The sequence below is a fragment of the Passer domesticus genome, chromosome 8, assembly GCF_036417665.1.
Source record: "Passer domesticus isolate bPasDom1 chromosome 8, bPasDom1.hap1, whole genome shotgun sequence".
NCBI lineage: Eukaryota > Metazoa > Chordata > Aves > Passeriformes > Passeridae > Passer > Passer domesticus.
In genome coordinates this window covers 41243121-41265893 of record NC_087481.1, presented here as the reverse complement: position 1 = coordinate 41265893, position 22773 = coordinate 41243121, and the positions used below count along the sequence as shown (strand labels likewise).

The 22773-nt window shown below is 36.0% G+C and overlaps 1 protein-coding gene across 1 annotated transcript in view; it reads left to right on the top strand.

Moving 5' to 3' along the window:
* Nucleotides 1-22290, top strand: part of ERCC6 (ERCC excision repair 6, chromatin remodeling factor) — a 44162-nt gene extending 21872 nt beyond the window's left edge. The window contains exons 8-21 of the mRNA XM_064430774.1: nt 772-907; nt 7522-7692; nt 8142-8318; nt 9644-9760; nt 11142-11237; nt 13050-13268; nt 13995-14105; nt 14550-14669; nt 15692-15786; nt 17361-17506; nt 17592-18290; nt 18904-19105; nt 19431-19509; nt 19937-22290. Coding sequence (XP_064286844.1) covers nt 772-907; nt 7522-7692; nt 8142-8318; nt 9644-9760; nt 11142-11237; nt 13050-13268; nt 13995-14105; nt 14550-14669; nt 15692-15786; nt 17361-17506; nt 17592-18290; nt 18904-19105; nt 19431-19509; nt 19937-20365 — 2797 coding nt within the window. The 3' untranslated portion in view covers nt 20366-22290. The remainder of the gene's footprint in view (nt 1-771; nt 908-7521; nt 7693-8141; nt 8319-9643; nt 9761-11141; nt 11238-13049; nt 13269-13994; nt 14106-14549; nt 14670-15691; nt 15787-17360; nt 17507-17591; nt 18291-18903; nt 19106-19430; nt 19510-19936) is intronic.
* The last annotated feature ends 483 nt before the right edge of the window (nt 22291-22773 follow it).

The following is a 22773-nucleotide window of genomic DNA, read 5'->3' as shown; positions in this document are numbered from 1 at the left end:
AAATAACTGCTAGTAACCACTACTTAATATATTTCTTACAGGATTGTTGGTATTTATTTGTGATGGTAGTATTTTTTTATTTGGCTGGTGTGCAAGGGATTTTTCCCTTCTTAACCTTAAGAGCAGCTCTGAACTTCATGTACAGAAGTTTGTTTATGAAGTTTGTTTCAGACCTCTGTAGTAATGCTCAGAAACAGCAATACAATTACGAATAAGAAACTTATGAGACAGTTTGAGCCAAGCTCAGATCTCAACATCCATGGATGATATAGTCTGCCACTTTAGAGCCCTTGTCTTATCAATAAACTATGGTGATGAGAGTACAGTATATTACCAACATGAAGCAGAGCACCTGTGTGTAAGTTCATTTGTGAGACTCCAGCTACACATTCTGTATAATAGAAGTAATAAAATAATTGCTCGTTAATGATTTCTTTTCGCTTATAGAAACAGCAGTCACTAAAACCTGATTTGTAATATCACAGGAGGAAGTTCCCTTATGCCTTATTGTTTGGAGCTTTTCTATTCCTGTTTAGCTTGATAGATGCATCCATTAACTGTTCAATGAGTGGATTCTTTTAGCAGTATCCTCTTCATCTTCCTTTAAAAAAACAGACTTCCAGGAAAACAAATTGCCAATTAATTTCCATAGCTCTCATATTCCACTTAAACTGTAAAATATGTCATTTTAATATGTGTATTTTAATGAGCCACTTAATTCAGATTATTTATTTCACATTAAGGGTTTTTTCCTTGAATACTCTATTTTAGGTACCAGGGATTGGGTCCAACAGTGATTGTTTGTCCAGCTACTGTGTTGCATCAGTGGGTAAAAGAATTCCACACTTGGTGGCCTCCATTTAGAGTTGCTGTGCTCCATGAAACTGGTTCTTATACAAAGAGTAAGGTAATGATTGACATTTGTTTTGTAATTCTTGAGGCCTTTTTTTTTTTTTGTCACTAGCAAAAAAAAATCCCCTGTTGCTTAATTGCTTAATGCTTCTGTGTAGGAAAAGGCTTCTGTGCCCTTTCTCTGAATGCATTAAAAGAACAGAAAGTTCATTGTTTTGTATAGATTTCATAGTAAACTGGACTAAAAGGGGGCTGACATAGAATACCTGTTTATTATGATGAAGATTTGTATTCCCTGAACAAATTGAACATAGTAACAGGTTTCTTGCTTGAGTTTTCCTTGTGCTGTAGTTCATGCTAGGAGTTTGACTAGATTGCTTGTACACCAGATAAATGCATGTAGCACTTGTGAATTCTCTTCTTGCATTTCTTTGCATAGCTATGTCATTGATCTGATATCTAATGTGTTTTGCATGCATGGGTAATTTCTCTTCAGTTGGTTGCTGTCAGTTGGTATCACTCAGTTTCATTTTCTTTAATGACAGAGTAACTTGGTTAGTTTACATTGTTTCAAGCAGTGCCCTTTCTGTCTTTCAGTTTTCTTTGACAGTCTCTTCATATGCATGTTCTTAGTCTGTTTCTTAAGTTGGAAAGCCTGACTTGTCTGAAGTTTGAAACTTTGGTACCTTGCAGGAACAAAACAAGGAAGACTTAGATTTTCATTTTCCCCATCATATTTCAGATGTTTAAATGAATTTTCAGGATTCAGCTAAGCATTTTAAAATTTCTCTTTAAATATTTATTGAATTTCTTGTAATAACATTAAGATTATGTGGTGCTTAATTGCACTTGATTAAACGTATTCTGAAGTAATTGATGCAGTTACAGCACGTAGAAAAAAAGGAGTAGCACACTCTAGTGTGCTAATAGCTTCCTGTTGTTCAATTAACTTGGTGTGTTTTCAAGCCCTAAAAGTCTGTTGACCTCAATAACACGGTCATATGTCTTCCTAAATTAAATCATGTGTGCTTATTTTGGGCTGTTTCTTAATTAGTGGACTTGACAGACTGACTCACATTTTTCCATCTGCAGGAATAGTAAGGTTTTCAAGATTTCACCTTCCCACTGTCAGCCCTCAAATGCATATTCAACAACTTAAAATTAAAGATGTAAACACTTCTGAACAGATTTAGAGAACTGAACCTAATGCCTCATCTTCTAAGAGCTGCAACAGTGCTTTAAACAGGCGGCACTGATAAGGTCTTAACCACATGCATGGTTTTTTTTTCCTAGATGCCTCTTAATCAGAGAAGAGCAAGCTAAAGTAAGGAAAAAACCCAACTTTCCCATTTTACTTCCCCTTATACCTGCAGTAAAAGTTTGCTATTAATAAATTAGCATAAGTAACACTTGTACACTGAAAATACATCACATAAAATACAGGACAGGTGATTTACTCCTGCTTAGGATTTCTTTTCAAAATAAATTATGAAAACTTTAGTTCTGATCTTACAACAATTCCATCTGCTGATAATCTATGGCATTGCAGAAGACCACTTTTGCATATCTTAACTTTGTAATGCTTATCCAGGGACCGTTCTGTCCTTAAGCTCTGGCATAAGACATAAAAAAACAAGTAAGTTAAATAAATATAAAAATAGTGGTTAGACTGTATAAGTTCTTTGAGATTAGTTTTACTTAGCCAAAAGCCAGCTCCCTGTTCACCTGCAGTCTCAGTGTGGCTCAGACAGATCCAGGATCCACCTGCTCTATTTGTGTATCCTAGTTTATCATAAAGTAAATGAGAAGAGTTTTGTGGTGGACAGCTCCAGAAGAGGATTGGGGAACTGAATTTTGTTATCAGCTTTGGAGTGAGAAAGGTCATTTCAGCTTCTGAAGAGCCTACAATTTTGTGAACCACTGGAGGAACATCATTGTCCTCCAGAATAAATGGATGACAGACAGTGAAGATCTTAATGGATTTTGAGGACTGCCTTATCCTGTAGTGGTTGGCCAGCAGGTTGTGGTAAAACCCAGTACTGCAGCTTGTTTTTTACAAGTATAAAAGAGGCATAGGTGATTTTTAAGGACAGAAATTAATTGTAAAACTATTGGATGAGAATTTCAGAGAAAAAGGGTTAAGCAATGACAGATGTCCCATAAGGCAAGACAGTATTTCATAACAGAAACACACAACAGCTAAAGTTTCATTGGATAAAATTTAAGTTGATGTTTTAGGTGAGATAGATGTATGTAATTTTCCCCATAACATTGTCAGGAATCCTGAAATCTTAGCAAATACTAAATCTTTCAACATTGTTGAAATCATACGGTTTTATGAATAGGTGTCTTCTGGTGTACCTTCTAAGACGCACAAGCATTGATGCAAGAGCCTGTCTCCCAGCTCTTCAAAGTTGCTCACAGAAGTATTTCACTTGACAGAGTAGGGAAGACATCTGTTCTGATTATTTCATCATAAACTGATTCTAGGCAATACTTCCCACAGCTGTTCAGTTAGTGACACTTCTTTAGTGCTACAAAGGGACTTTGAGCAACGTGGTAAGTGAAAGGCTCTCTGATTTTTATCTTTTCACCAGTCTGTTTTGGTTTTCTTTGCAAGCAGTTACAGGATTTTCACAATAATAGTATGAAATAACAGCCTGAATTGTGAGCACCAGATTGGCTGCAAATCTTGTCAATCTCTTTCAGCTCAATCTTTGAGCCATCTCACTGCTATAGTATTTGTGGAGTTTTGAGCATATGCAAAGTTTCAAAAGAGACACTCGTTATTCTTTTTCTAAAATAACAATGGTAGAAAATTTTGACAGTGAAGGAGGGAAGTATAAATTTCCCATTTCACCCCTTGGACTATGGCTAAAGGTCTTCAGCTATTTATAAAGGAAAGCAGATTGGTATTTTAGATTATGAAAGGAAGACAGTAGCAAGTTGGGGGGGTTTCCAAGACTTTTGAGCTTGTTTAAGATATTTGGATGAAATGTAAAACTTGCTCTTTTTAAAAATTATTATTATTTATGATTACAGAAGATTATTTCGCTCTTCTAGGATGATAAATGTGATTAAATTGGAACAGTAGGTGGAACCAGATTTAAGTAATAGTCTTCCCCTTTGAAGCCAGCTTTCAGTTTGAACAAGGTATAGCATTTGTGACTAAATGTCCTGAGGTGCTGTCTTATGCTAATAAGCTTCTACTGTGGTTTACACTCAAATCTCATCTGTAAACATCGAGTGCTCTGAGACCTCTAGGCCTGAGAGAAAAAAGAAGTAAATCTAATGTAGTGTATCACAAGTGCTTTTTATTTATGATATAGAACAGAAGGTAAGGAGAAGAAACTTTAATAGAGTTGGAAAAAAGCTTTCTGAGCAAAGAGCTTGTCCAGTTGTTTTAAAACTTGTTTAACATATGCTGTATGGAAGGAGGCTGTATTTTTTAAGTACAAGGCTGAACTTTTAATTTCTTAATCTTTAGAAGACATATCACTGAAGTTAACAATTCCTTCTGCTGTTAGTCACATACTGTTTGTAAATGTGTAACTTTGCATTCCCTTATTTTGGTCAAATGCAGGACACACAATGCAGCTCTAGAAAGTAGTTGTCAAGTTCATGATACTTGCAGCTGTGAAACCATCTACTTGAAGATGACTTTACATATGGAAAATTTTAGACCTTCTAGCCTCACAGTAGAGTATATAATCTACATGTAAAAAAGTCAATTTCAGAGGTTACAGTAACTGGCATGATTGCATAGGGAACCTGTGTTTTAGCCAAAGGCTCTATTTCTGAGTTAAGGACCAAACTCAGATAAAATTAGTATCATGCTCCAAGAAGTAGCATTCTTGTTAAATATGTAATAAGTGTTTTAGCTCTTTATATTGCAACTTTTGCATTATTAAACATTATAACGTGTTCTTTTGAAGCCTCTTCATGGTGCCATTTAGGTTTTTTTGTTGGGGCAGGGAGATAATAAAGAGGTGTTATATGTTGAATTTATGGATCCCCATAAACCATCCCCAGCCTGATAGTTGGTTATGAAATGGTGATAAGCCTGGTGAAGAATGCACTTTTGATTCACAAATGATGTATGGTTGGATAAGTGACTAGATACTATCTCTGACTTCACGCTTACCTCAAAAATACCTGAATGTTTAGTGAATTTTGTGGTTATCACTGGTCTATGTCTTTAAGTTCAGTTTTAACATACACATTTCTGTCTAAGAAAATTACCACTTTTAATACACAATACATAAGAGTTCAGATTTCAGGTCCTCTTAAATATTTTTAAAAGACTATAAAAAGAAAAAAAAGAAATCTTATTTCTGTAAGCATCAGTCAAAAAAATTGTCCTGTTTTTGTACATTCAGAAACAAACTTGTAGGTACATTGAGGTACCAAGAGGAAAAAAAGCATTTGCTTAGAGATATGTCTTTAGAATAAATCATGAACCTTTTAGCCGTAAGAAATAGTGCTTGCCAAAATTCATCCAGTCTTTGTACGTCTCATGTGCTTCAGTGAGGGCAAGGCAACACCGTCATCTTATCACCCAAGTTTGGGAGAAAATACTGTCCCTGAACTGTAAAGGCCTGAAGTACTGTGCTGAACAAAAATGCAAGTGGATAATTACTCAATGTACTCACATGTTCCTCTATTCATTAGCGTCAGATAAAGGACAGAGTGCAGAATTTCAAAATTAGATAACTGCTGTGTAATCTGACATTAGTAGAATTTTTCTCTCAAGCACACTTTTTTTAACTTAGTGTAACAGTGTATGAAATATTTCATTTAGAAATGCCTTAATCCAACTAAACAACAAAACTGTGGATTAAAGAAATATATGTATATAATTTAGATATATTAAAATATATATTATATATGTATTTTATATTTTAATATCTTTTATATACAAAATATTGTAAAGTAGTTTAAATTATAAAATTTAAACACCCTCAAGAGTCAAGATCTGTTAGCATGTTTTGAAATATTTAGAGCTATTCCAGGAACTGCACTTAAAGTGAAGGCAACCTTGAAAAGGTACCCAGTGCAGTAAAATGAGACTCAGTAAGTGTTGTAGTGTGAGTTGATAAAATTGTGTTGTTCTGTTTCTTCATTGTCAGCACAAATCCTTGTTTATTAAAAATTTAGCTTGAAGGAAACTTTAATTAATTACAGGTTCAGTAAATCCTGACTAGGATTCTGCCTTGGTGTGTTTACAATGAATGGCCTTCATGTGCCTGTGTTTCACTTCTGTTCTCTCTGCTACCTGACAGCGTGATTTATGGCTGTTGTTTTCTACGAGTCCACTGTTTGCCCTCTAGGAGGGATTGGTCTCTTGAGCCTCCATAATAACAGCAGCACTTTCACAAAACATCTTTTAATGACAAGAGTGTAGCATTCTGTAAGTCAGGCTAATTGCAGACATACCCTATTAATTGCAAAAATTAGGAGAGGTTACATATTTTACAAGCTTTTAATTTTAAATCACCCGAGATGATTTGTCTTAAGTGTTTGGGTAGTGATGTCTACAATATTCTATGACAGACCATTGCTGAGACTTGAGAAAAGTTGCAGACTATGGATAATGTACCAGGTAGAATTAAGCTTTGGATGTCCACACCTGCAGAGAAATCCTACTCTGTCTGTAGTACAAATTATTCTAAAGATTACATATTCTCTTGAGACTTGTGATACCAACATTAAATAATATGTTGTGGTTTTATCAGGAGATGATAATCAGAAAGCAGATATTCTTGAACAGTTAAAAGAGTATTTTGAATCTTGAGGTGTGTGTGAGCAAGTAACTTGACAGTAAAAGGTCATGGATATTGACATTGTCTGAGTTTTTGAGATGGGGTTTTTCCCTTTTGTTTGGTTTTTTAATTGTTTTTGTGAGTTGCATTTTAATGAAAGGCACTTCTAGTAATAAGGGATTTGTCTTTACTTTAGCAAATTTAGTGGTGGTTGTACTTTCTGTTTTTCCCTTCTCATCATCTGCTGTTTAAGTCTTCTAAATTTATACAGGGAGGATAAATGCAATAAAGATGAGTCCTGAACACTGTCAAAAATGAGATATACTGTCCCTGCCCCATATAACTTGCAGTGATAAAGGCTAGTAAAAACTTGGGAAAAGGTTAAAGCTTACAACAGAAGCACAAAATTTGAAGATTGGTAGCAACTATGTTAATCCTATAATGAGAAAGGTTAGATAGAATTTAGGATTAACCAAATAGATTTTTGTATTTGTTTTTCAGTATTCCACTTCTTTAATTTTCCTCTAACATTCTTGCTTGCAGTACACAAAGCTGAGTTTGTGAAGTTACTGTAGGAGAACTTGAAAAAACCCATTATCTTAATCAAATCCAGTGTTTGTTTTTTCAGACTATGCATTTAAAAAATTGAAAATAAAAACCACTGTTTCCTTCTGACCAGGCTTTTGGTAAATTCTGATTTGCTATAACACAGTATTCAAGTGCTTCATTCTTTTACAGATGAGCTAAGAATCATATAATCAAAATCTTGCATATACTTATTTTCTTTGCAAAGTCAATTATAGATCTGCTTTTATAATACTTTTTATACATACCTTGGATAGCAAATCTCTGTGTGTGTAGGTCTGAGGATTCTGTCCCACTGACAACGTGCACCTTTTGTTTTTAGGCGAAACTCATTCATGAAATTGCTTCATGCCATGGAATTTTGATTACATCGTACTCGTACATTCGTCTGATGCAGGACGACATCCACACGTATGATTGGCATTATGTCATCCTGGATGAGGGTCACAAAATCCGAAATCCAAATGCTGCAGTCACACTCGCATGCAAGCAGGTACTTTATAAAAAATAAATTTATATTTATTTGCTCTGGAGGGTGGTTCCAATATCTAATAGCCTATCCTAAAAATATATGTTTGATCATTAATAAAGAATAAAAGCATACATCACAATGGTCTTTATTTGACTATTTAACTTACTTAACATTTTTAATGAATTTACGTGACTAAATTTACACAAGTGTGGTAGAGGAAAAAAAATAGAAATTTTAAATTGCATAATAATTTACCAGCACTGATAAATGTCAGATTGCTGGTGTGAATTTTCTGCTAACAATTTATGGACAGTGTATTGCAGAAATCTGTTTTTTCAGAAGTGTGAGGCCACATATTTTGACATGAAAATTTATTGATGGTGAAGTTGAATATCCTCTGAGGTAGGAGGCAGGATACACCAGGAACCATGAAAATAACTTTCTTTTGGTTTTGTGGTTTTTATTAATAGTTCCGCACACCCCATCGAATCATCTTGTCTGGCTCCCCTATGCAAAATAACCTAAAGGAGCTCTGGTCCCTCTTTGACTTTATATTCCCAGGAAAATTGGGAACCCTCCCTGTGTTCATGGAGCAGTTTTCTGTCCCAATAACCATGGGAGGATATTGCAATGCCTCTCCTGTCCAGGTAAATGCATCCTAAATATCGTTTTGCTTGAGGGAAACTGTTCCAACTATTGCTGTTGTTTTTTAAACTGACTTCTAAATGTACTTAATGCTGTATGTTCTAGACATGAACCAAAAAAAGAGTTGTGTGTATGCATTACTGCTGCTTGTGTAAAAAAATCATTCAGCTGAGACCATTTCATTTATACAGGACTGCAGCTTATATACAGGTTTTTCTTATCAAAAGCCCTAAAATTTAAGTCATTAGAAGTATTCTTTGATATGAAGATAAACAAATTGGAGTGGGAGATGGCTGGTCCCACATTTTGATGTATTTAAATAAAACCTTCCTGTTTGCTATCAAGCTTTGGCAAATTATGCAGGAAGAGGAATCCTTAAATCCAGTCTAGAAACAGTTTTTTATTTCAAAAAGCTAAATTAGATGTTGGAAGTCTGGAAGTAGATAAACTAATTTTGAAAGCTAAAAATTACTTGGGAAAATATTTTGAATAAGTGTCTATTAAGCTTTGTGGTTGTGGTTCTAGTATTGATGACAGCTTAAATATTTTTCTGTTTTTAACTAGATAGTAAATAAATTGTCTGCATCATAATCTGCAGACTAAGTTTCATATAAATGCTATTAAACTTGTATCCTTTTAACTACTGTTCGTAATGTTTTCCATGCATGCATTGCTGAAGTTTTATTTTCTTTCAAGTTTAAGTACTGCTCTTGTATAAGTATTAGTAATTTACTAAGTTGGCCTTTCAATTGTTTTTCTATATCAATAATTTATTATATTGTTTGCCTTGTTTTAAGACCAGTTATGGTATTTTTAGCCATTACTACAGTTAATACCTATCTCACACATCCATTACCCCTTATAAAACTGTATACTCCATTTAGGGCCAGAGTGACCTTTAGTTTCTGTGATCTTGGGGATTTTCTTGTACCGATTTTTTTAAAGGTCTCAAGTGAGCACTAATCTTCACTTATTGTCTGGTAACCACCATTGCTGCAGGCTTCTTTTTTTTCAGTGTATGTATTAGCACTTTTTCATTAGGATCTTGGTTTTGTAGAGATTTATACTCACTTCTTTCTTTGGTTTCTAAATTAAATATCTTACTTTTGGTCTCTTTAAAAGAGAAATCTGATGTATCTGAGGAACCCGTACTTACTCAGTTTTGAATTTTATTGCAATTCATGTTGAACATGTAACTATACATCCATGTAAAATAAGCCATCTAATTTTATTAGGATTTTCCTATTGCTAATTATGTAATTTTGCTAGTTGCTGGAATTAATATCAAGAACCAAAATACAACTTGTGCTTTTCTTCCTTTTTTCAGGTAAAAACTGCATACAAATGTGCCTGTGTGTTACGGGACACCATAAATCCCTACTTGCTGCGAAGAATGAAGGCTGATGTAAAAATGAGTCTTTCACTTCCAGACAAAAATGAACAGGTTTGCTTATTTTCACTACTAGAACTGAGTCCTCTCCCTCCCCAAAACTCAGTCTATCCTGAAAATTTGGGAGTAATTTGTGCTAGTAGCAGATAAAATGCTGGTTTAACTAAAGATAAGGTGCAGAGCTTTCAAGATTCATATTCTTTCACCATTGTACTGAGTATTAAATTACTGCTGTCTTGCAGGGTCTGTATGAGTTCACTTATCTAAAACGTAAAGGATAGATGAAGTGTAGTCAGGGCTACTTAATATTGTCCCCTTGGGTCTCAAGTGCATTGAAATGAGTTGTCTGTCTGTTTCCTTTTGTACAGCAGGAAACAATTCAGCATTGTTTGCTGTCCTAGAAAGATTAATTTGGGCAGCAAATAATAAAGAAACACTTGCTGGCAGTTGTTCATATTGCAAGCTAGCTGGCCTATACATAATAATAAATTTTCAAAATACTAGCCTTGTGGTGTGAAACTTGTTTTACTACAAGGTGGCATGTTTCTTTAGGAAATATTTTCATTCAAAGTAGAGAGGTTTGGTTAACTGAAATTCCTAAAAATACTCACTTGTAATTATTAACTCCTTCTTCAGGTTCCAGTGCTTCAGGCTTTCATGTTCTGTCCTGACTCCTTTCCTGTCTTCTCCCTTTAAAAGAGAAGTAGACGTATTTGTCTTTGTAAGACAGTGCTCAAAGGTACATAATAAAGAAATAGGCCATACTGTGTATATGCAGCCTAATTAATAATCTCTTTTTAACCAATTTTTTAATTTCTGTATACTATTTTAAACAACTTTTCAATGTCTAGATATTAAAGAGTCTGGGCTCCTTAATCTAAAGAATGTGATCATAGTCAGTTTAAACAAATTTGATTTTTGCTCTTACCAGTCACAGGACACTACATCAGTTTGATTTAGATCATAATGCTGGGTGCCTTGCAGGATGCCAGGAAGTGATTTTGTTCAATTTTAGCCCATCAGAGCACCTGAGAAATCATTATATGTCATGCTTAAGGTCTAAAGACCATGTCTGTTAAACTTCTAAGAATTTGCAAGTTGTGAGGGAGGTGACAGATGCACAATGGAAAGAGTTTACTACAAACACCTTTGAGAGAATGCTAACATTGCACAGTTACCTCATTAAAACTAGAAAATGGAAGCACTTCCAAAACTAAAGCAATTTTAGGGGAAAGTCTAACTACTGGGAAAAGCACATAAAACCTTGTGAAACTCATCTTGATGATAATTCTCTTTTTTTTTCCTAATGGTTTCTATGTAGTACCTTTTACCTTAGTATTTCAGTATGTCAGACATCTGTGACATTTCATTGTAGCACATGGTAAAATTCTAAAATTCCCACAGGTTGGGCTTGAGTGGTTAGTTTCTTTTGTAGGTCCTCTTTTGCCGTTTGACAGAGGAGCAGCGTCAAATCTATCAAAATTACATCAACTCTAAAGAAGTTTACCAGATTCTCAATGGAGACATGCAGGTAAGCATTAATAAGGGTAATGCCAGGTAGGGTTTGATGGATAAAATCATGGACTGGCCCTTGCACTCTTCTAGGTGGATTCTGAGCAGTAAGGGAAGCAAACACACTGATCTCTGTTCATTTTTTGTAGTTGTCTATTTTTTTCTTGGAAATGTTACATGAAATATGTTTGTGTTAGTGATCCATATGTAATAACATATGATCCATAGGACAGATAAAAGTAGGAATGGAATGAGCTTCACAATATGTTTGTGGTCTTGGGAACAAATTCTTTTGGATGACCTGTTGTAGGAAACTGTATTCATGCTTTTAACTAATTGCCCAAGCGAAGCAAAGGAAAAGCGTAGTCACTCCTGAGAGTACAATTCAGTGTGATAATTTTGTTATGCAGTATTTGATGATTTCACAGTACTAACAGAAAGCAGAGCAAATAAGCAAACATCCTTGTTACTGTCTTACTAGTCACTTCTCAACATCTTCTGCCTCCATCCTCATAATGTAAGTGTTTAAATTTCTGTGACCAAGTGAAAGGCATAATTGGGGTACATTTTCAGTTGCTGGCTGCTGCTACCTGTGTAGAATCTGCTATTCCCTGTGATTCCTCTGTTGCACACATCTGGTTCATTTGACATTTTTATGCATGCGATGGATATGTCTCACTTCCATTTTAGCCCTTGTTTGTAGCAGGAGGGGTATTATGTGTTGGCTATAATGTGTCATTCACCATATTTTCTTGTCTTGTGAGCTGTGAAATCCATTCTTGCTGCATAGCTCTAGTCAGTGGTATGGGCAGCATGGCCATGTATATTGCAGTCCCATACACAGAACACATTGACTTTATTACTGTTTTGACTTTTTTTAGTTTTCCAGATCTCTTATTAAAGGTATAGTGGGCAAGTTTTTTCAAGTGCATAGCCATTTTAGTTATCCCAGAGAAAATTTCTTTAAAGAGCTTGTTCTTTTAGAGATGGCTTGTACAAGACTATCTGCAGAAATTTACCAAAAATGTTACAAAATGGGCTATGATATTTACTAAGGATCTAAAAATTTTGAACAGTAAATGTCAATGCTTTTATTAGATATTCTGTGATGACAACAGCAAATCCCAGCTGAAAAACATTGTAAAAACAAACCATAAATTATGGGCAGGCTCATCCAGCTTGTAGTGCTAAAAGATTGAGCAATTCACTGTTTCAAGCTAGTTCATTTTTCAGAATATTCAGAAGTGTAAATAACATTTGTAATATTATTGAATGAATAACTGAATAGAACCTTCCTAATGTGGCATCAAAAGTAGTAACTTCAGTTTTGTATGTTTGTTCAAATATGTTAATTCATTTGTTCTTTGTTGTCAATGCATTCTGGTGGGTATATTGGCTATCCTCAAGGTCCGTCTTAAGTTACCTGCTAATATGATAGGCGTTGGAAGGAAAGACATGATAATTTCATGATTTCAAGAAACAAATTGGTGGCATTTTCCCTTTTGAGTGAGAAAAACGTAGCCTTACAGCTAGGGAGGGACTGGTTTTACTAGTGTAATTTTTTTTTGTTTTACTGCAGAATATTGCTGCAGAATTCCCTTAGCATTGTCACAGAATAGGCTCACAAGTACATAAAATCTCAATCACTTTCTTTTGTACTGATTTTTCCTAAAACGTTCCCTTAAACAAGTATTAGCATCAAAATATTATTAAAAATAAACATTGATGGTGAGTGGATTAATCTATTGCTGTTTAATTTTTTTTTCTACAAGCCATATAGATACAAGTATTCATCATTAAAATAGAAGTATTTTTCTCTTGCATTCTTTAGATTCTCTTAGGACTGTCAACTTTGAGAAAGATTTGCAATCACCCTGACTTCGTTGCTGATAGTCCCAGAATTTTGAAGAGTGTGCCAGATGCTGAAGCAGAGGATCCAAATCAGTTTGGATATTGGAAACGTTCTGGAAAAATGATAGTGGTAGAATCCTTGCTGAAAATATGGCACAAGCAAGGTCACAGAGTGCTGTTTTTTACTCAGTCAAGACAGGTGAGATGAGCTAATTGTTTTTAGTTTTAGCTATTACTATTACTTAAAACATGTATGAGAGTTCCAAAAAACCTGCAAGTAGAACCACCTTTTGTAGTGTCTTTCTCATAAAATCAATATCTTATTGAAAAAGTTACTGAAATGGCTGATGCCTTTGGAATAATCGGAGACCACTTCCCAAACTCAGTAAGCTTTACTGGAATGACACAGCATTGTGGCAGTGGACTGGTTGCAATACACTGGGTCAAAGCTGTGTCAGTGGCCATGTGGTACCAGGCTGTCCCTGCTGTGTAGTTCCAGGACACAGTTGGTGGTCAGTTTGCATGCTCTGGGTAGTGCCTGTGCATGTCTGATCCTCAGAATCGCTCCCTTCGGGACAGTGGCACAGGCAGTGACCTTTGTTTGTTTTCTCTATGTACTCACAGTTTTTTCTTCCTTTTGTGGATTTCCTTGGGATGCTGCACACCAGCCTGTTTAATTGTCTTGAAGCTATGGCCCTGGAATTCCAAACCAAGCTCAAATATTCCACCGGATTCAGCTGTGAATTTTTTTTTTGCCCCATTTACATAAGTTGTTTTTCTGTAATTTAAGAAAGTGTTTCAAGTTTTTCATTGTCATTGTTTGTTTGATTGACAGTGCAGTTAGTACCAGAAATTCTTACAGGTTCATCATACAGATGCTCAGTCTTCACATCTGGATTTCATTAAATCTTTTCCATCCCCACAGATGATGCAGATACTTGAAGTCTTTGTGAGATACAGAAACTATTCCTACCTCAGGATGGATGGCACCACAGCAGTAGCTTCCAGACAGCCTCTTGTAACAAAATACAATGAGGTGAGATGTTCCATTCCACACATGAATGCATATTAATGAGTATGGTTGAATTCTTCCATTCCTTTTTGTTCTGTTTCTAAAGATACTACTTCAGGTTGGAGACACAAAACTGGGGAGTTCAATGAAATGAAGCCCCTGTCTTTGTGAGAGAGGGGAAAAAAAGTAATCTCTTATTTCGTACTTAAATTGGGTTTTCTTCTAAGGAAAGAAACACAGTTGAGAAGGGGGAGAAGCAGTTTTATTGGATAACAGTAAATGAAATTTAGATCAGACTACTTTTATTTGTCAAAATAAATTCTAGATGAACAAGGAAACATGTTACCTCTCTTGGCTTCCTTTGCATCTTTGCATATAGTGCCGATAAAATAATCCAGGAAAAAAAATATTTTTTTAATGTTACATTTTGCTAATTCTTGCTTTAGTAAATTTTCTCTTGTGTCACAGGACAAATCCATATTTCTTTTTCTGCTAACAACTCGTGTTGGTGGCATTGGAGTTAACTTGGTTGGTGCTGACCGGGTTATTATTTATGATCCTGACTGGAATCCCAGTGTAGACACACAGGTGAGTTTGATTTATTGCATTCCATTTACCAGCTGAGGTGAAATAAAACTGAAGACAAAATGACGTTTATCTCCTCAAACAGTGTTAAAGCACTATGTTGCTCTTTCCTAAGTTGCTGTTCCCAGCAATGGTCACTTAGGATACAGCTCCACATTATGATTACTCTTGTGGCAAAGCCAATTTAAATGGTTCCTACCACATCCCTTATATGCTGTTATACCTTACCACTCTTCAGTATTGTTGATTCATGTAGTCAGTTACAGTGCAGTCAGACAAACAGTTCAGATTGCCTCTGTTTTTAAAATAAATAAACCAGATGTTTCTGAAGGGAAAGTACAGCTATGCAGGCTCTTGAACAGGCAGGACTGTTGGTGGTGACAATACAGGGTGAGAAGAGGAGAACAGATGCTGCTCAAATTGGCTTTCTCACTAGATAATGATACGTAGCTGTGACCTTAGAGAGCTGCTCTAAGCTTTTGGAAGTTGTTCATTATCTCATCTCATCTCATGGTGTGGTAAGACTCTGTTTTATCAAATCATGTAGCAGTTATATGGTGCTTAGAAGTTTGAAAGGAAAAAGCTTTTTTATAGAAATCCTATGTAGCTCTGAGATCTGCAAGTGTCTGACTTGAGTGCTCTGTATTAGTGGTTGCTTCAAGATGTTTGTAGGAAAGATTTCAGTTAAGTTAAAGAAGAAAAGTTCAAAGGAAATGTGTGTATTAACACTCTGTTGTGAAATTTCCTTCTGGAATAAGTCTATGTAAAATACATATTCTAGGTGAAAGTTCTGATTTTAACATAATTTTTGTATTGATAATTTTTGCATAGATTTCTTGGTACAGTTGGAGACTTTCTAGGTCTTTTTCCTCTCCTGCTGAGTTAATTATTCTGTGCTCTAGAAGTGCCACTTCTTGAAGTATTTGTTAAATGTCCAAACTAAGTTTGAAAGAGTGTTATCATTAGCTCTCTGTCAGACTCGTTGGAGAGGCTCATATCTGGTAACCAAACCTTTTGTGTTCCAGGCTCGGGAACGTGCTTGGAGAATAGGCCAGAAGAAAGAGGTGACTGTGTACAGGCTGCTCACAGCAGGGACTATTGAGGAGAAGATATACCACAGGTCAGTCAGAGTGACTTCTTGGATATAGCTCTATGCTCAGGAAAATGCTTTTAGCAAATCCAAGATGGTGTAACAGTGACATAACTGTGCATGTGCACACATTGCTTCTAATCCCCCACCTTGGTCATGATGGGCACATCATAGAAAACTTTGAAAAGTTTCTACTGAGAAGTGGAGAACCTTTTTCTCATAGTAGACTCCCAGCTGTACTGCTCCATCCCTAGCAGCAAGAGCCATGTGCTAACTGTACCTTATCAGTCTGTTCCAGCAGCTCTGTCCAGCACATCCAGAATTCACTGTAAAACATAGTATGAGGCATAGACAGAAAACAGTGAGCACCTTATTCAAAACATGAGACTCAACTAGTCTGAAATGCAAATTCAAATCATCAAGTTTTTTATATTCTCCTTGGGATGTATCAAGATGTATATGGTACATAGATCTATTTACTACTGTGCAAACCCAATTTGATTTTATTCCCAACTCATTCCAAAGTGAAAGAATTAAATCCCAATAACTACCAGTCATATTCATGTTATTTATTCCAAAGTGTAGCTAAAGCCTTTGAAGTGCTTGTATTTCAAAATCAATGAAATCTTTTTGGTTTGCTTTCCCATTCAGCCTTCTCAGTAGTTAGCTTCACTCACATGAATTCCAGATGAATGTACATGGGAATCCTGTGTCTAGACTTCACTCTTCAGAACTGAAACACCCTCTTGAAAAATTCAGAAGAATAAAAAGCTCTAAATAATGAAATGCCCATGCTTACTGTTTTCCTGTGTTTTCTTGCCTGTAAATGAAAACTTAGTTTTTTGACTACTGAATTTAAAAATAGTTTCCCTGCTTAATCTCAGCAGAACCAAAAGTGTGATAAAACTGTTTGAGAGAACTGATTTCCAGTTCCATTCAGGGATGTACTTTTTGTACAGAATAAAATAGCTTTTGCTGTAGGCACTGTGTAGTACAAACATGGCACAGAAGCAGTTTTACCAGTACTAGAAGATTTCTTGCAGCTTTGTACAGATTTGTTCCTTTTGGTCCTCTGCAGGTGGGCTCTTTTCTTCTCAGCCACAAGTCTGATTCCCCTTTGCAGTGTCTGTCATCCAGTCATCACCGTCAGACTGAGCTACTCTGCTGCTTTTGATTCCTCCAATCAGTTGAACCCATAAAATGTCGTCATTTTAATAAGCTGTAGTTTTTTCTTTCAGGAGCTTTCTCATTGTTTTATTGTTACATATGCAAGCTTTTCAGTTTTAATGGACAAAAAAGTTCTAGCTGTGAAGTTATTTATTGCTTAGTTAAGGGATGCCTCATAGGACATCTCAGGATAGTGGTTACCTGTTGTGTTATGGGGCTGTTGCAAAATAATAAATCCCTGTGTTTAACAATTCACTTGGTTGTTTGAAAGTTACTAACTCAAGATGGTCTTTTGGAAACTAACATTGTCTTCCCACTGCTTAATTGTTCTGCAGGGTAATGTTTGTGCTTATAGTTTTCTGTTTAAGTACTGTGCTCAGTACTTAAACATAGCTAGACGTTGTTTCATGCACCAAATATTTTTTTTTCTTTTTTAGACAAATCTTCAAACAATTTTTAACAAACAGAGTGTTGAAAGACCCTAAGCAGAATCGCTTCTTCAAATCCAATGACCTTTATGAACTGTTTACTCTGAACAGCCCAGATGTGTCTCAGGGGACAGAAACAAGTGCAATTTTTGCAGGTACATGGGGATTTTTTCCTGTTTGTTTGGAAGAAAAAATGTCTTAATTGTTTGTTAAATTGATACCATTTTATTCATCCCTCAGGTACTGGTTCAGATGTTCAAGTTCCAAAGCCACCTGCTAATGGCACTTCTAAATGTGATGTCCATCTTGCAGAAAGCAGCTCACGCAAGAAGAAGAAGTCCTCCAATTCCTATTCCACCACACACGTCAAAGATTCTTCTTCTAAAGCAATAGAGACAAGTGAGGAAACCGAGGGAACTTCAGAAGCGTTTGACCAAAATAGCTACACAAAAGATAATGCACAAGCTGCTGCTGATACAAATTCATTCAATAAAAGCATGGAGGAATGCTTGGAAAGTGATGACAAGTGCATGTCCCAGTCAGTGCCATGCAGTGCAGGGTCTGCAGAGAATGCTGAAGGTGTGACTGCCCCAGTGGCTGGTGAGGGATGTGAAGCAGCTAATGCAGATGCCAGGACAGATCTTAGCCTCACTTGTGATGCAGCTGGTTCTTGGGAAAAGCAGGATGATAAAACTGAAGATGGGCAATTTGATAATAATCATTTTAAGTGTATCTCAAAAACAAAGCATAAGGTGGATATGCTGTCACATGAGAACCACAGAGATAAGTCTAAGAAGAAACATCACAAAGATGCCAAATTTGAAGGGAAGCGCATTCCTCATCTAGTGAAACAAAAGCAATACAGAAGGGAGAACAGTGAAGAGCAAGACTCAAAGAAAAATGATGACTATGTCTTGCAGAAACTTTTCAAAAAATCAGGTAACAGTTGTTGTTTGTCTGCTGACTAAAGAGAAATATATAAAACCTGTGCAAATGAGGGAAAGAGCAGATCTGTTACTCTTATGGTTAGAACTACTATAAAAAACATGTTTGTTCTATTACTTTAGTGAAATTTAAAATGTTCATTGTTTAAATTTAATTTAAATTTAATTCCAGTTGACTTTAATTCTAGTTACAAATTTGCTAATTACCTTGGCACAAACTATTCAGAGAGATCTGCATTTCTGGATATAGAAGTAAATGCAGTGTTTCTCCTGGATATTTCCAGGATGTAATCAACCTTCATTTACACAAGGGTTTCACTTCTGTCTATCCTGTCCATAGCAGTGGAAATGATCAATTTGCCCACATAATTGCCAGGTCTGTTGTGACTGATGACCTCATCAGCACATGAGAAGTGATTTGCTGTCAGATTGATTACTTAACTGATAAAGAAGGGAGTTCTTTCATTAGAAATTACTGTACTGATGTGCTTAATACAATCACACTGAAGAAGGAAAAACACAATTGTGGCATTCACTTAAAAAGTGAGTATTTCATTTTCACATAAATTAAGAGATGTCCTCCTTCACCTTTTTTCCTCTGGTTTTAGGGGTACACAGTGTTATGAAGCATGATGCCATTATGGATGCTTCCAGTGCAGATCATGTGCTGGAGGAAGCAGAAGCGAGCAGAGTGGCCCAGGACGCCTTGAGAGCCCTAAGACTCTCTCGTCAGCAGTGTTTAGGAGCTGCTTCTGGTGTGCCAACCTGGACAGGCACGAGTGGTCTTTCAGGTGCACCCTCAGGAATAAAGTGAGTTCCATTCTCACTCTGCTTTCAGAAAGACAGAGGAGTTGCTTATGATGTTAAAGATACACTTTTTTTGTCTTAGTATTTGCAGTAACATGCATCAGTCATGTGCATGTTTTATATTTAATACAGGCATGAAAGCATATTACAAGTGTAGGTAGTCTGTTCTGAAATACAGAGAAAGCATTATTTTTGCACAGTAGAAGAGAGAGCTTAGCAGAGGGCTCTTGAGAACCCTAAAACCACAAGCCCAGTCTGTCTTTGAAAAACTATCATAGTCATTTTGAAAAGGATGTTTCATGGAGTTAATTCTTTCATGGGTTTTTAGGAGTCGGTTTGGTCAAAAAAGAAACTCCATGCTGCTTTCTTCACAGTCCACTTGTGCATCATCTGCAAAGAAGCACAAGGTAAGAAGCACAAGCTAACATTTCTGTTTTAATAGCTGATATATGTGAATTGTTATGATTTATGTGATAAATCAGACTTATGCTGTAGATGTGTCAATAGGCATTTGTTGTATGATTATGTAGAGTTCTAGAATTTTTAGTTACCTGTGACTTTGATTTTTTGTTTTGATGAAGTCTAGTTAGATGCAGCAGTCACAAATTGTACCATGGTTTGCTTATCTGTCTCAAAACCAGCAAAGCTTTTCTTTTGCTTCTTAAGTTCTAAAGTTGAGACCAGAATACATAACCTCTTTATGGTGTATTTCAGATGACCAAGTTCTGAGTGGTGGTTTTGTTATTTAAGTCTAAACAACAGGCAGATTTTGTTTTATAGATTCTGTGGGTCCCAAAATGCAATTTTCCCCATAGTCTGTGTGTTTATTTGCAGGATGGAGATACAATAAAGAAACAAAATATAAGGAAGTGTAGTTCCAGCGAGCACTTCAGTGGAAAATCTGGAGAATCGTCATCCAGTGCTCTGGACTCTTCATCTTTATTAGCTCGTATGAGGGCAAGAAACCACCTTGTTTTACCACAGCAGACAAGGAATGAGGACGATGAGAATCATCAGCCAGCACCTGCCCCAGTCCAGGGTTCAACAGAGTACGATGAGCTGCTCGTGGATCTGCGGAACTTCCTGGCGTTCCAGGCGCGCGTGGACGGCGAGGCCAGCACTCGGGAGCTGCTGCAGGAGTTTGAGTCCAAACTGCCTGCGGAGCACTCCTGTGTCTTTAGGGAACTGCTCCGCAATATCTGCACCTTCCACAGGAGCCCAAACGGGGAAGGGGTCTGGAGGCTAAAGCCAGAATTCCGATGACCCTTAATCAGTGAAGGCACCTCACCCCATTCTCCTCTCAAAGGAGAAACATTGTGTGACTGAAAATTTTGAAATATTTTGTATTACTGAATTAATTCATGCCTTGAACAGTCACTGGTACAGGACTTGTTGCAGGCTTAAAGCTAACTTAATTTCTGATTTACACTATTTATATAGAAATGCCATCTACCTCATAGGTGAAACAATACAAACTATCAGCACCTTTTCTTCAAAAGAAATCTTAATATAAATGGAATGAAGAACATATACTGACCTTTTATTACAATAAGATCCATGGATGTTGCCATGGATTGTAAGACGTTGATTTCTGTGAAATTCTGGAAAACTACTTCCTTGATTTCCTGTTTATTACTTGAATGGTCATAGGGCACACAGTGTGCCATCAAAAAAAAAATGGGTGGAGGGGGAATGATTGTAGTTAGCATGAGAGATTCACTTGTACTGACAAGTGCATCAGAATCATTTTCTGTAACTTGCATCAGTAGTGAAAATTCTGTTGTAATGTTTAACTAACTTGGGAAATAATTCTAATGCCATAAAGGTTTAATCACAAAAAATGGAAAGCATAGGAGGATATTGAGTTAACTGACAATTGATAATTATGGAAAACTTACTAAATTCCGGAGCACCCATTAACACCATAATCAGCAATCCAGTTACAATCTCACACACCACAGGCAAGTGGTTGCTCTACAGTATTTCTTAAAACTGGGGTAGCAATAACTGTTATGTTTGTCACAGGTTGTGGACTTACAATTGAAGTCTCACTAAATGCTCATATGTTTCACTGTGATATATGGCCAGTTACCTCCTAGCACTTAAAATTTTATACCTTGATATAGATTGGGGTGTTAACTGGTCAGAGGGAGGAGGGTGTCGCTGTATTTTACTCACCATAGTAATTTTTGGGCATAGTTGGAGCATATATTGAAGTTACATGTCATTCATCTTCTGTGAGTAGGGAAAACTTAAAGTTTCTTGGCAGTTGGGTGAGTTCTAATACCAGTTATTTGTAGCAAATCCAAGTACATTTTGTGTGCTACACAAGGAAATTTTAAGGTGGAAAATGTGGGCAGATTTTGAGAAGAAAACCACATTGTTGCAGCAATATTAAATTACTGTATGGCTTAAACTAGGAATAGTTACATATGCCTAATGTCCTTCCTATCCCTAAGCTATGGAAAGCTGAGGTAGTTTTAGCTTTTTTGTTCACTATTAAATTATCTTGTTTACTTTAAGTGGAAGTACAAATATTCAAAGATGAATGGTGAAACAAGAATACAAACTTTTGTTTTGTAAAAGAGACTTCCAATGGCTTTTCCTCTTGTTTTTGCTCAGTGGTAAAGGGTCTGTAGAGATCTACAAAAAGGGTCCTTCTTCGCTTTTCAGAGCTGCAATTAGGCAGGGCGGACAATTCAAGAACGTTTATTTTCCTAATAGCATTTGAAGATGGGACTGCTCCTAACATCTCTTTCTCTGATCCCATTTATATTCACCTACATTCCCTCTTCCAAATAAAGATGAAACAAGGAACTTGGGCTGCAACTGCTGTTGATAAGACTTGAAATGGGTCAGAAAAAGAGTAAAAACAAACCAATTTTCTGTTTTCTTCAAATCTATATGGAATATTAATTGTTTTGGGTGTCACGTTCCCATCTCTACTTATCCCAGCAACTAACCAGGAATTCAGCAGTCAGCGAAGCTGCTGTTGTCATCTTAGCTGTTAGTTTTGGTGTCCTGTTTTATTATAAAATGCCCAATTTTAAAGATGTCATTCCTGTATACTAAGGAGAGTTTGCAGCTTCTTGATCTGTTAATGTAAATAGACTTGCATGTACTTTTTATAAATTCTTGGTTTATAAATTCTTGGTTTTTATGGACTTAATAAAAAAGGAAAAACAAAAGTGTATTCTAGAAGTCTTTGGGCACTGGAAGAGTGGGCAGGGAGGCATCTTCTGTATGCTATGCACTGACCAAATGATTCATATTATCTTTATATTTCCATTATCCATACAATTTCAAATTATGCATCCTAACTAGCTTTTTTCCAGTACTTGTGTTTGTTGAAAATCTTTAAGGGCTGAAAAAGTACTAATAGAATACTCAAAAAAAATTTGTAAGTAGTTGATCTCAAAAGCATATGTGAATAAAGATTTACTGATTTATAGATAAAGTTTTCCTAGCATATATCTACTATACATTTTAATGTAGTAGAGTTATTCCAGAAAAATTCTACTTTCCATAAAATGTCTGATTTTTGTTTGTCTAGTTTTACCTGTATAAAGTGAATTCCTTTCACATCTTCACAGAATATCTGAAGCAGTTCCTCACTAACAGTGTTGCATAGTCAAACAAATCTTGTATTCTAGCTGTCTCAGTTTCCAAGT